This window comes from Buteo buteo, chromosome 5 (assembly GCF_964188355.1).
Source record: "Buteo buteo chromosome 5, bButBut1.hap1.1, whole genome shotgun sequence".
NCBI classification, from domain to species: Eukaryota; Metazoa; Chordata; class Aves; order Accipitriformes; family Accipitridae; genus Buteo; species Buteo buteo.
The window spans coordinates 24,287,197-24,301,465 of NC_134175.1; the positions used below are offsets into that span (position 1 = coordinate 24,287,197).

At 42.3% G+C, this 14,269-nt stretch overlaps 1 protein-coding gene across 11 annotated transcripts in view; it reads left to right on the forward strand.

The window, feature by feature from the left end:
* The window catches only part of PLEKHM3 (pleckstrin homology domain containing M3), a 126,439-nt gene that overhangs the window by 60,660 nt on the left and 51,510 nt on the right, over window positions 1-14,269 (forward strand). For 10 of the 11 annotated variants that reach the window (XR_012650444.1, XR_012650445.1, XM_075028186.1 and 7 more), the window contains exon 7: window positions 14,031-14,188. The exons of the other annotated variant lie outside the window; for it this stretch is intronic. Coding sequence is in view for 8 of the 10 variants with exons in the window: in XM_075028186.1 (XP_074884287.1) it covers window positions 14,031-14,188 (158 nt within the window). In the remaining 2 variants the exon portion in view is untranslated. The remainder of the gene's footprint in view (window positions 1-14,030; window positions 14,189-14,269) is intronic. 11 annotated transcript variants of the gene reach the window in all.

The following is a 14,269-nucleotide window of genomic DNA, read 5'->3' on the forward strand; positions in this document are numbered from 1 at the left end:
TTGTGAGCAAGGTAGGAGATCTAAAAAGATGATGATTGAAGACTTGTTTACACGGGAGCACTCAGGAAAAAAAATTTGAAGTGACAAAATATGGGAATTTAAAATGATGAGTTGAATTACATTGAATCACTGTGTAAATACTGTTATTCAAATATAAGTGTCTTTCATTTGGTTTATCTCCATTTAGTTTGGAAGCAAAGTGAGCTAAATTGTATTAAGGCCATTTTCATTCTGAATGTGTATGTCCATACAGGGATTTAATGTAGTATAATTTATCCATTTTAACATTGTAGATAAACTAATCCCTTAAAATTTAATTAAAACATCCATTTACTTCAGATCAACTTTCCTGACTACCTGTAGATGAACCTACAAACAATGTGAAGAACAGCAGAGAGAAAGGATGAACAGGAGAGCCCTGTTCTCACAATAATGTAGCACAGGTCATACAGTGAATATGAGACATGCATAAAAAACCTTAATGGAAATGCTTCTTTGCAGAACACACAGCAAGCATGAGGAACTTAATGCCATGGTAACATTACTGAGGCCAGAAGTTTATCATCTTTGAGAGGATTAAGTATCCATAATGAGAATGTCCACAGTTACAGTACGTAAGATAAAGAGATTATAAGGTTTCAGAATAGACATATTATTTACTGAGGGGATTAGGAAGATGTCTTCCCTATTGACAGACGGATCAATGATTTCATCTTCCTCTGATGTATATGGTACTGATTATAGCGTCTGATAGGGTTTTGGACTAGGTGAAGAGTTGGTCTAACAGAAGTATTCCCAATATGAAAATCTTAATGTTTCTGTTCAAGATTTTGCACATATAAGGTTCCCTAACAAAAATGTGGGGAATAAAAATGAACTTCAATGAAACATAAGTTCCACCTAATTTGAGCCTAGTATATTGCTAGATCAGGATTAGGAAGCCTTAGAAGAACAAAGAAATTGTTAGGTCTAGTTCACTTTTCCAGGCTTTTAACCCATGTTGCACTTTCGTCACACCTCCTTTTCCAATGGCAAATTTGGGTCCTCCCTGTATTTTCCTAGACTGAGATGGAGGAGATTGGAGATGCTCCTTTTAGGATTTTTGCATGTGCAAAACTTCAGGTTGATTTAGACAAGTTGTTTCATGAGTCCCAACAATAGCAAGACTGAACGGAGATGTAGACTTTCCTTTGCTCTTTACCTGCTGGTTTTTTCAGAAGTAAAACTTCTTTTCTGATCACTCAGTCCTTATACAATTACTTAGAAATGCTCAGCTTAGATTTATACCATACAGCCTGATGACTTCCAAGCCCATCAGTGGTGTTGTCCTTGCTCAGCAGTTCCTTTCTATTGATGCATAAGAAGGATGGGATGTGGCATCTAACCCACATGCCTGTGCTGGTGAAAACCAGTAGTGTGCACGTGGCTATATTGATTGACAAAACTGGGTTTTGGCCAACATACTTTGGGCTTGCTCTAGTTTAGGTGTGGTACTGGGATAGGTGAATGACAAACACCGCCCAGCCCACCCCAGCTCTTAACGGATAGAGCCATACTTGTTGTCCTGGTTCCAGCTGGGTAGAGTTAATTTTCTTTCTAGTAGCTGGTACAGTGTTATATTTGGGGTTCAGTATGAGAAGAATGTTGATAACACACTGATGTTTTCAGTTGTTGCCAGGTAATGTTTAGACTAAGTCAAAGATTTTTCAGCTTCTCATGCCCAGCCAGCAAGAAGGCTGGAGGGGCACAAGAAGTTGGGAGGGGACACAGCCAGGACAGCTGACCCAAACTGACCAAAGGAATATGCCATACCATGTGACGTCATGCCCAGTATATAAACTGGGGGGAGTTGGCCTGGGGGGTGGGGCTCAGGAACTAACTGGGCATCGGTCAGCAAGTGGTGAGCAATTGCACTGTGCATCACTTGTTTTGTGTATGCCAATCCTTTTATTATTATTGTCATTTTATTATTGTTGTTATCATTATTAGTTTCTTCCTTTCTGTTCTACTAAACCATTCTTATCTGAACCCATGAGTTTTACCTTTTTTTTTTCCTGATTCACTGGGTGGGGGGTCAGTGAATGAGAGGCTGTGTGGTGCTTAGTTACCAGCTGGGGTTAAACCACAACACCTGTAAAAGCATTAGTGCAAACTCAGTTATATCAATGAGAAAGTCTTTTGCTGTCATTTATTTCATTCAGTGATTCAATATAAGCTGTATCAGCTTAAACTTTTATTAACCAAAGATGTTTACCCATGTAGCTGTACCAGGAGATCCTTTTAAGTTTAGGCAAGCCCTTTTTTTCCTTGAGGGGCAGGAGGTGGCAAGTGGGAAGGAGAATTAGGTTTTTGGCAGGCCTGGCTATGCTGAGAAGGCTGATGATTTGTCTGTTGCAGTTCTCTGTTAGGAGTTCATGGTGCTCAATAAAGGCAATAAAATGCCAAGCACATCTGTGCCGTAGCTGCCACAACTCAGAGTTCAGCACCGTAGTGAAAACATTGATTTACATTGCCAGCCTCCCAAGCAAGGGTTGACACAGCGTGTGTGACAGAGATGCAAGTCCTGCAGTGTGTTACTACCAGTAGTATTCAGCTGACCACAGGTTCGAAGATGTTGCTCAGAGCAGAGCTGGTTTAAAATGGTGGTGGGTTTTAACTGGCCTGTCAGGTACAGCCCCTGCTCTTAAATATTTGGTAGGAGGTAGACAGAAATAAATAGTTGTGTGGACTCTCTTCCCCGCTCTGCTGAAGGCTTTCGGTGACACACAGGACAAGTAATTTCTAATGGGGTTAAGGTAAAATGGGTCCCACTTTACTATGTGTATGTTTAAAATAGACAACCTAAGCACAATTAAGTTCAAAAGAGGGAAACCAGTACTTTGGAGGGGTAGTCCATCTGACCTATTTTAAATATGTTGTGTAATTTAAATACATTAGGATTTTGAGGCACTTAGATAATTCTGTACTTGAACTATGTAAACATGCATCTCGGACCATAACGACATAATGCTAATAGCCATCCTCATGTCCTTCCTTTATGACCTGTGCCTGTATGACTATGGTAACTGTATTAGCAGAAGAATATGAAAATAGTCCTAGGATGGGAAAAACACACAATATACATTTTCATAAATATTAAAAGGTCTGATAGCAAAATGGCAATTAAACAGTTTGTATACTTTCCTGTGACTGGCTGTGGCTCCTTATCACTCATTTCTGTCACTCCCTGGAGTTTGCTAGCACTGAGCTGCCTTTCAGCAGAACAGGAAGCTTCAGGTTAGCTGATATTCCAGGTGTGTGTGTAATTCCCCAAAGTGCCGACAGCTCTGCTTACAATTAGTAGTAATGGCATTGATCTTACTGTTGTTTCCTTTTTACCACAGTTCTGCTGGGGAAGGGAGTTGCTGTCATTCAGAATGGCTCGTGGTCAGGTAGAGAGCATGGCAAAGCCAGCCAGGCTCGTGGGGGAAGAGCTGGCCAGGAGCATTTTGGCAAGTGGCAGCCAGGAAGACAAGTTCATCTGAGTTGGGTGTGTTAAAGTCTTGGAGGCAAAGTGTGGAGATATAACAAGATTGTTAATAGATGTTTATAATAGCAGAACTGGTTTTTGCGCTGCTTGAAACCAGAGTTTTCAACAGGGCTTATTAAATACATGTGATGCTTTTCCATGTGAATATGTAATCTAGGCCACTTGGCGTTAAGTGTGGCTTTTTAGAATGAAACTCTGTTTAAAACAACCCAGCAGTGGTGCCAGTGGCTCGCAAGAGCTTCTGAGTTGAGATCTCCAGAGATATTTTAATTTTTTCAGCCCCTAGAAGACGCAGTAGCAATATAAGCTACCCCTTTCCTAGTGCTTTGTACTAACCAGGTTTCTTCTGTACTTTTTTTGCTGTGCAGAATGAAAGGCCCAGTACTGCAGATCAGGGTTAGCAGTGTGAAAGATTGGGCTCTAACCTCATTGCTGTACTTCACATAAAATGTCTCTTCAGGAGAGGCAGCTGGATATATCTCAAGGAATAACATCCCAAGAAACCAAATTTCCTGAGGAAGCAAAATACTGTCTCAGGGCTACCTGCTTGGATGAGAGAAGAAAATTTTTTTTTTAGAATTTTTTTTAAAATATACTTTGTACTCACAGAGTTTATTTCAGAGTAACCCTAGCCATTTTCTTGGTATATTGCTTTCTTGTTCTAAATTCCTTGAGAGGACTCTTCCTCAAAATTCCCTGATCCAGTCCTGTGCAAGGCAGGAAAGTTTCTAATTTTGTGATATCACTCATGAAATAACGTCTTGCTCAGTGGGCATGTAGAGTCAGTTAATATCTTGGCATGGAATTGCCTGCTTAATCTTAAGGAAAAAAAAAAAAAAAAGCACATATATACTCTCTGCCTGAATGCATATTTGCTTGTGTGTGTAGTTAGTCACATATGTTTTTAAGCAAAGGAAAGTGCTTTCTGTTCTCTACCAGACAAATTCCTGGTACTCTTTCAACCTTGTTTGATTAAAACAGCCTTTAACCTTTGCTTGAATACCTGTTTCTTAAAACAACCTATAATTCATCCCTGCAACAAGATTAGGAGAACTTGGGGTGTGACAAAATTGACATGTAGCTGCCTGGAAACCTTGGGGGAAGGAGAAAGGAAGAAAGACAATGGAAACAGCGAGTGTGAAGGCAGAAGTTGTGGGGCTAGAGTCTTGTTGCAGGGCTGGCTGGGGAGCTGGCACAAGTGATTTCCAGGGATGTTGTTTATACTGAGACAATTCCATCTCTTTCTCATTTGTGTCAGCTTGCACCTAAAGACCTGCTGAAATTTCAGGCTTTTCTTCCTTTCCATGAGAGGAGTGGGGGAGGGCTTGAAGGGACCTTGTCATCCACTCTGCCTCCTGCTGTAAATTCACTTGGAGTGTCACTGGTTTGTTCCTCTCCCCCAACCAATGTAAAACTCTGTCTTCACCATGCCCCCTGCCTGTATGTGCTTGTCGCAGATTAGCAGCATTTGCTCTTGACCTTGTTTTGTTTTTCCTTCTCTTCCCAGTGCCTGTTATAGTTAGTGGCTAATTTGTGGAATATCACTTTAATACCAAATTAAAGTGCAGCATGTTGAGTGGTCTGGTTTGGAAGGACCACGAACAGCAAATGGCTCTGCTGTCAATGTGGACTGCCTGCCGCAAAGAAGTCAAAGGGAGCTTGTGATTTCTGTTTATTAAAATTCTCACTCATTTCTGCTTCAGTTTGATTTATTTGGTGGTTGGTTCTGTGGGTTTTTTTGTTCTTTGTAGTGTTTATTGCCAGGTTTCCTTTCGGGATGTTCTCTGCCCTGTGTGGATGATGAGTTAGCACGGCACAATGAGTGGCTGTGCGATGTTGCTTTGTTTGTGTCAAGGCCAGCGATGGCAAAATGTTGTCATGTGTGTCAGAGCCAGCACCGTGCGCTGCTGTCAGCAGTGGATGAACGGAGTCCCTGGCCTCACCCCATCCTGTCCACCCTGCTGCCACCTGTACCACAGGCTGAACAGGCCTTTGGGACAGCCAGGGACCTGCAAAGGCTGTAAAGGGAAGAAGAGAGAGAGGATGGGATGGTATCACCCTTACTGTCGGGAGCTGGGATTGTGGCCTATAGCATGGCTGTAGCAACAAAAGATGGGGCTCTCCGGAAGTTACTGCTGTGTTCTTTTTTAATTTGTTTTACAGCAATGCATAGCGACTGATTCTAGTGTGCATGCACACAAATATTAAGAAATCATACTTCTCTTAAGTCACTTGCAATTTAAATAAGTCAGGCAATCTGAAAGAGGTGACTGGGAGTCAAAATGGAGCAAGGAAAGCTGACCAGACCAGTATATTGCATAAAAGATGGGGCAGAGCTGAGATCTGATATCTGCCTCCCTGGGGCTTTTACCTCATGATTATCCTTCCTCCTTCCATTTCCCTTTCCTCTGAACTAAAGATTAATTGTGCATTGAAATCGTAACAAGAATTTGCGGTGTTAAGAATCTGGTGAACGGAAGGGAAAAAGTCCTCAAGGAAATTAGCAGTCCACAAGCATTGTGTGTTCCCTAGATATAAATGACTAGGAACTTCCCAGCCAGGGAATATGTTTTCCCTTTCTTTTCTCGCAGCTTGCATTATCCTTAGCTAAGCATATTGTAGCATGCTTGTCTCCAAGTCCATGTTTTCATCGCAGAAATCCCGACCCTGCTGAAATCTGTCATGGGGCAGAGATTCCATTTACCCTTTGTGCTTTAATGCCCAATCTCCACGCTTAACAAATGTGGAAAATACCTGCTTGATCTCCAGTTAGCAAATAGGTAAAGGCAGCCATTGTAGCTTTCCTGCACCCCTGTCTGCTTTTGCTCTTCCCAGCTTGTGACAGAGATCCCCAGTGACAGGGAAAAGAATGCATCAGAAAATGATTTCTAAGACAGATTGTGCAATGTAAGGATAGGAGATAGAGTGTGAAACAAAGATAGTTGACGGCAGCAAAAGGGATCTGAGGCAGGCATTAAGAACAACTTCCCAGCAATTTTGAGCGCTGGAGAGTTGTGGGATCTCAGGGGTGAGAAGTTTTTAAGCAAGTCAGTCATCTGTCAGTTGTGCCGCAGGGTGAGGAATAAACTGGAGGTTTCTAGAGGTGTTTTTTCTAGCCCTATTTTCTTATATCATTGGTAGTTTTTTCAAAGGCATATTCCTCACCTGTCCTGGAGGTGAAGAAAGATTACTAAGTGTTTAGTTGTCTTCCACAAAGCTTCCACCAGTGGAATTTGGAGGGTAGTGACCACAGTGGTGAACCCAAGCCGATCTGTTCAGGAGATTTTATTTTCCCTTTCATTCAGTCCAGGAAGTACATTTTCTGTGGTACTCTGAAGTCTAGGTGACGCTGGAGCTTACCTCTGAGCTTGTTAGCAAAAGGCTTGATTCAGACTAGCTGTTTCTGGAGAGGTAGAAGGAAAACAACCAGGAAGAGGCAGAAACCTTGTCTTTAGAGGATGGTTGAAAGCTGTGCACAATTGTTGACTGCTCCTTCAGATGGCTTCCTTCTGCCAGACATGCTTGTGACACTAATCCCAATAATTAAAGTACTTTCTATCCCATCAGTATATATAATTGAGAATGGTGAATGAGTTTCATGTCTACCACCCCTTCTATTTTCTCAGTGCCTCTTGGCCTTTTCATGTCTCTTCTGCATTGCGTCAGTGCCTCCTGGCAAATTCTGTCTGTCTCTCAGATAGAGCCAAGTGTGCGTCTGGCCTTGAGAAATAATCATAAATTTTGTTCTGTCAGGAGGAGAGGCCAGGACAATCCAGTTGAGATTTGAACCTGTAGTTCAAGGTGTTTTAGGGATTTCATATCACTTAACCCATCCCCTCCAGGCGTCACTTGTGTCTGACATGTAAATCAGACTGGAGGAATAAGTGGAACAGATTGCTTGGTGCTCCAGGAGAAGGTTATGAGGCAAACCTGTGTCTTTAAAGAGAGTGCCTTCTTATAAATGTTATCTGCAGGGAAATACACCAGCCCCTACATAAGTAGTTAATGTTACTGCTTCAGTGTTGGCTTATAAAACAACTTTATCACCTCTATGACGATAATGATTAACAAGCTGATCTACAAGGGTGGGGTCACAAAGCCATTTGGCAAATTTAGCTTGTCTCACAGTGGCAGTGATACAGAACCTGAGTTTTACAGTATGTTCACCACTTCACCTGGAATACTAAACACTGGTGGTGGGGCTCTTAAGCAGAGCAGTAGCAACAGGTGCTCCAATATGAGGATAATAACCAGGGTTTCCTCCTATGCTTCTGGTACATGAAGAAATTACAGGTCCAGGTCTGAGGATTCAGGAGAGTTGGGGACAATTCTTAGTGTTTATTCCCTGATCACTCAGCCACAGGGAAGTGGTGGTGTTCCTAGACATGCTGTTAGATGGTGTCTGTGGTTGTTGGCTGTCCCTTGTGTCAGAGCTGGCAGAATATACAGATGTGGGTAGATTTCTTTTCCTTCTCCTAGAAGGACCCATACCTCCTTCTCTTTAAGTGACCCTCACTCAAATTCACAACATAGACTCCTGCAGGAATGGAGGTCTTACTCCTTATCTTTTACTTCTTAGCTAGCATTGCTGACAAGAGCCCTGCCCTCAAAACAAACACTCACTGACCTGAGAAATTTCTGAAAACTGTACTGTTTTTTCTCTCCTGTCCAGAAGGTTCATCATGTCTGATAGATTTCAGTGTTGATTTGTGTGGCCATGATGCAAAGGTTGGGTATTTCTGTGGCACTGGTCTAATAGGTGGGCTGAAGGCTACGGAGGCGTTACTTGAAGCAATAGTGGATTACAGCTGACTCATTTTTCCTTCTGTTTCCACATATCCCCCCTCTAGTTCCCCCTAAAGCCCTTGTAATATTACCTCTTTGGGAATGACACAGTCTGAGTTTGGAGGGGACTTCCATGCTTACCTTGTCTAATCAATATTTGATTGCTTTTCAGTGACACCCAGTCAGAGGCTTCTATTATGTCTTTTCTAATTTGAACAACTGTCAGGGACTGGAACAAACTCTGCCTAATTTTGTATTAGGGGTTTTTTGTGCATTTTTTTTGTCTTGTTCTGTTTCCCAAACAGAAAGTTATTGAAAGCTGTGAATTTAGGTTACCATCTCTCTGCATTGTCTCTCTCAACAGAGACAACAAGTTCTGCCACTGTTACCTTGGCCACTTTTCTAGTTTGTTTTTTAATATGAAAACATATATATTGCAACACTGTGCTCACTACATTGCTCTCCCGTGCGACTAGTTTGTGCAACCCTCCTTCATGCTGGTAAGTATGTTCTCATACAAGGAGTTTTTGTTGACTGAAAAGGGAAGACAAAGTGACTTGAATTCTCTCTGCTGTGTGTAATGGGCTGGGGTTTTGGACCCCATGTACTGTGCTGCATGAGAGGAGGAGGTTTAGGGGCAAGGCTAGGACTAGGGCTGGGGAGTGGGAGCCTTCGGAGCTGGACTTCTACCAGCATTGTGCTCAGCCAGGAGAGCTTGGATGAGTGGTGGAGTCAGGATAGAGCCGTAGCTCAGCATGTGTTGGAGGTGAGAGGACTGCCTCTCCTTCAGTGTAGGCAGCCTCATGGGCTCAGAAATGTGTTGTGAAGGTAGGGCACAGAGATACCAGTGAGAGTCCCCTGGGTAACACGTGCTGCTCCTAGAAGTTGTCTGTGGGCAACGGTCCTGTTGTGCACATAGTGGGGCTGCTGAGGAGGATTTCTCTGCTTGTGGAGGATGCTGTGGTCTATGGCCTTTCCAATTCTTACTCTCTGGAAACAGCTGGCTGCCTGCGTGTTTCTGAAAACATCCCCTTGATAGAGCAAGGGAACTATGAGTAACTTCCAGTCTTTGGATAGAAGGATCAGGAAACCTCTGGGGGCCAGCAGCCCTCCTGACAAGTAGTTAAACTTTGACTGATCACACATTGCCCTCATGATCATATTAATGTGATGTATCCAAAGGGATTTCAGCTTGTACCGTAGACCCTGCTGCTTTTCATCTTCTCTGTCTTCCTGCTGAATCAGGAAAAACATAACCCAGTGCATGTGCGTCGTGCCTTCCCGCTGCCCAAGGCTCTCGCAGCTGTTGCCAACATTGGCTTGTCTGCTAAGGTTTGGTAGTCCCCATATTTCCCCACCCGCCTCACTCATGCAGAGCATAATTGTTTCTTTGAATTTATACTGCTACCCAACTGAACAGTAGCACAAAAATATACAGAGAAGATTTGATTTACCTTTATTCATAACTTTGACTTGTATGAAAAGCCCATGTTCTATAAATCATCTAAAATAATTGTCCCAACACCCCTTTGTCCTGTGTTCAGATACTGTGTACCCCTCTAGTTTCTCCCACTGCTGCAGACAAGTCTCTGCCTTTCCCTCTTGCTTGCCGATACCACCTCAGCTTTCCCGAGCCAGGTGCAGGAGACTGGGCAGTAAGGCAGGTTGCTGCTCCTGATGGCTCTTCTGGCTTCTCCTCTCCCCTCCCCAGCAGCCCTGACACCTGCAGCCGTGCTCTGGCCAGAGGGATGCTCTCTGCAGCATGGGCAGGGAGCCTGTGTGGCAGGCTTCTCCAAAACACAGTTTGCCCCATTTAGGGTGGGAGATATGTGGCAGTTAGTGTAAAAAGCAGTGTTTGTTTTGTTGGTTTAAATTGTAAGTGCTTTGAGGGCAGGGCCCGTCTTTTATGTGTGTACATGTGGGTGTGTATTTTTATACAATTCCTAATGCAAGACATGCAGTCAGGAGCTGCAAGTATGCAAAGCCGCAGCTTTCTGTCCTGTGGTAGCTTAGAGAAGTGTTCTTCCAGACCCACAGAGGTGGACAGTGATTCTGATCTGAACACTGGGGCTATTCAGAGACACAACTTGCTTTGGGCCTCTGAACACAAGTATTTTCCTTGTGCAGCAGTGGTAAGCTAACTGTAAGAGCATGGCCCCATGTCCAGAATCCTTTTGGGATGGGTTCCTTGACCAGTTTAGGAATAGAAGGCTGCATTGCACCCTCCATCAACTGATGACCAGGATACCATCATCGATCACCTTTCACCCTTAATTTTGGACAACAAAACAATTGCTTGCACTACAAAGAATTTGGACTAGAAGACAGACCTTGCTTTTTCATGTCTTCTGTAGGTAGAAGAGAATCTGAACTCAGCAAAATTGTAATTTGTTTTAAGCTTAAGGCTTTTTTTTTCTTTTAAGAGGCAGGAATATATTTTTAAGCCTTTGCAGGTGCATGTTGAGGCTGTGTTATGTTACAGGGATAAGTCAATGGTGAAATTTTTGGTTTCTGTTCCTTTGGCATACTCTTAACTTAGTTTTGTGCTAAATTTCCACATTTCTTATGAAGTGTGATGGGCTGTTCTGCAGCTTGTAGTGTGTGATTTCACAGTTTCTCTATTTTGTAAACTTATTTTATAAGCTTATTTTGTAAACTGAAATGTCCTTAGGAAGGGTTTGTGTCAAAGCTTAGGAGTGACTCCAACAGTGAGAACAGACGTGTGCTGGATTAGACTGCATGGGGGCTGTTGGAGTTTCTGTCACTGAAAGGCTTTAGTAGCAGATACAGCTGTAAAGAATGACATAGATGTTACTGGCTCTGCCAAGATGGCCTCTGGAGGTTCCCCCCCTTGATTTCCCTGATGTCTGGATAACTCATTACATTTGTTTAACACACTTCTATAATCACTTTTGTTTCCTTGAAACTCAAGATCAGATTCCAGCATCAACTGGAAGAACATCCTGGGACTCTGCCATTGTGGTTCTGGGATGTCTAAATTGATGACCCTGGGCCTCTGGGAGTCACAAGAGTGCACTTAGTCACAGGAAAAGTTTTGACACCTTTGATTGCATGTCCTACACTCCTTTTCCCAAGCCATAAAACACTCTCTGGGGAAGTGTTACCCTGAAACTCCTCGTGGGGACAGCAAGCACAAAACTTCCTTTTTGCTTGCTAGGGTAAATGGAGATGAGGATTTTATTCTTATTAGCCACAAACATGAATGAGAGAAGGCTGCAAAGAAAAGTCATATCCTGCACACAGCCTTGAGGTCTCTGATGAAACAAAATGACACAAAATTTACAGATGCTAAAAATAGTGATAACATCAGTTTGATGCTGCATTTTGTATTCCTCCTATAATACAGTAGAATGGCCTGTAATTCATGTTGTAAAATTGGCGTGCATGGCTCTTTGAAGATATCATCTTCATTGTATGTCTGCAGTGGCCAGAGTTACAAGCCAACCCACTACAGTGCTACGACGAGCCATGCAAATAAATAAATAAATAGGGACAGATAACACCAGCCCCTCAGGGGCAGCTGTCCACTCTCAATCTGTCTTGCTTAGGTTGCAAGCTCTTCAGCATAGGAAACCTTTTGTGCCTTGTACAGACTTAAATTCACCCCTGGTGCTTAGGAAGGTAATATATTATGTTAATTTGTTTATTACATGATATAAAATGTAATTTTTAATTCAGAGATGTAACTTTTAAGTCCTTGCTGACAGTCACATTAGTACAGGCTTAGAGAGTTTGTTTGCAGCTCTGTCTTCAGCCTGGCATTTTAAGCTGAGCTCTGTGGCCTGTCAGAGGTGGTTGCCACAGCATGAAAATGCTTTGGAAAATACGTATGCATTGTGGTTTATTATCTTTGTATGCGTATTTCATCTATTAGTGCTAAATGGCTTCTTGGAGGGTGATTGTAGCCATGTCACTGGCTGGGTGACTTCACTGTTTCTTTCCTCCTGTTTATTGAATACTACCAGCTTCTGTGTCTTTCCCCTACTCCCAACTTGTTAGGCTTTCAGACCCTCTGTAACTCTGGAGTCTGCAAGCAAAAAATGTCTTCCTTCAAAATGAAAAACAAAACCCAGCCTAGGGGAGCTAAACTAACTTCTGGCCATCTGTTAGAAGGTTAGTAATATCACTACTTTGAACTTAATTTTCCTATTTCATGCAGCAGCTTCTCTGCATTGTTTATATTCTGGTTGAAGGGGATCTTCCTATACCAGGATGCAATAGGAACGTCATTTTTCCTCTAACATGAGCAGATGTCCTATCTGCGGTACTAGCAATAACATTACCGCTTCCTGTTGTTGCAGATGTTCTTAGCAGGCTAGAGCTGAAAGCAAAGAGAGGGTGCGTTTCAGCCCGTGCCATTCAATGCCATCAACATCAAAGCTACCTATGCACCTTCTTTTCCACATGTACTCTTTAGTAGTGGCTATCTTGGCTAGCAGACAGGAAGTTGCCCTGGAACACAAATTTATCTCCTTTCTACTTTACATAGGCGAGGAGTGCTTTCAAAATCTCTGTTGTTGTTCTCTGCCTTGACTTTTGCTTTCTCTAGATTCATTTACACTAAATTCAAATTACAAATGGTGTGTTATCATATTTAGGGAAGGGGTGCCTGAACTGAATCTGGCACACATTTAAGTGTAAATCTCCTCACTCTTAGGTTTCAGGGCACAGCCCTGTGCAAGTCTTCAATCAGCAATTATTGCATTCTTTTTCCTTTTTATAGGAGGTCACTATCAAATCCTGTGACACATTTCTATCACTAATCTGGCAGGCTGCCATTCAGACCACAGGAAGCCTGGGAGAGAAGAATATACACTTAGGGCCTTATTCCATCTTCATTATTCCCTACAACTGCAGAATTCCTTAAAGTCTCTGGAAGTTTGATCTGAATGGAAAGTATTTTGCCTGAATAGCACCCCTTATTGAGGCATTGTCACCGAGTCACAAATTTAGATGAGTGTTGTGGCTAGCAGTTTAATCTATACTGCATGGCTGTTTTTTCACACCAACACAGGGAGTGCTAATCACTTCTAATGGTCTAGCAGGATTATCTGGCAGTGAGGGACTTCTCGATTTGAGAGCTGGACACTGAAGGGAAAAAAACAGTTCCCATTCAGGGCTTTATCTGAGAATTTATTCATTCTGGCAATGAGGGGAGTATTGTATTTTAATGGTTTTCAATGGGAAATACAACCTGACTAAAGGAGGAAAGCCAGGGTTCTGTTCACAAAAAATATGCAAAAAAATTGTGCTTTGGAGAAAAAGGAGCAAAGACAAACTGAGATTTGTGCATAAAAAATAACGAGAAATGAAAATCATAAATGTAAGGCGTCCATAGCTGTCAGTTAGATGATAATATGGAAGACTTAAACTCTTTTCCTATCTACTTTTTTGTGCCTTAGTATATGAATGCATTGTTGTACTTAAAACGACTACTAATCTTGTATGTTATTGCTGTATAGAGACTTACAGAGAGAGAGTAACTTTGTTTTTATGTTTAGATCATTGCCAGTTCATTGGCTACTATTATAATTTGTGATTTCATGGAGCTATAATTGTTGGAAAGTAAATTTCCTGTTGTTTTAACCAGCAGCACTTAGCTATGTTTCTGTATTAATAAGTACCGTCTCAGTCCTTCAGGGAGTTCTGGTCATTTTTGGGGGGTTCATTCAATATTGTCTTCTCCTCATTTCAGGTTATTGAAGGAAAACTGGCTCCTTTCTTGGGAAAGGTAATCAAGTTTGCCACCTCTCATGTGTACAGCTGCAGCCTTTGTAGTCAAAAAGGTTTCATCTGTGAGATTTGCAACAATGGAGAAATCCTTTACCCCTTTGAGGACATTTCTACAAGCAGGTACTGTAATGTCAGTCATACATGTGACTTGCGTGTCATATCCTTGTGGATTCTCAGCCTCCTGACCTCTTATTTAAATAA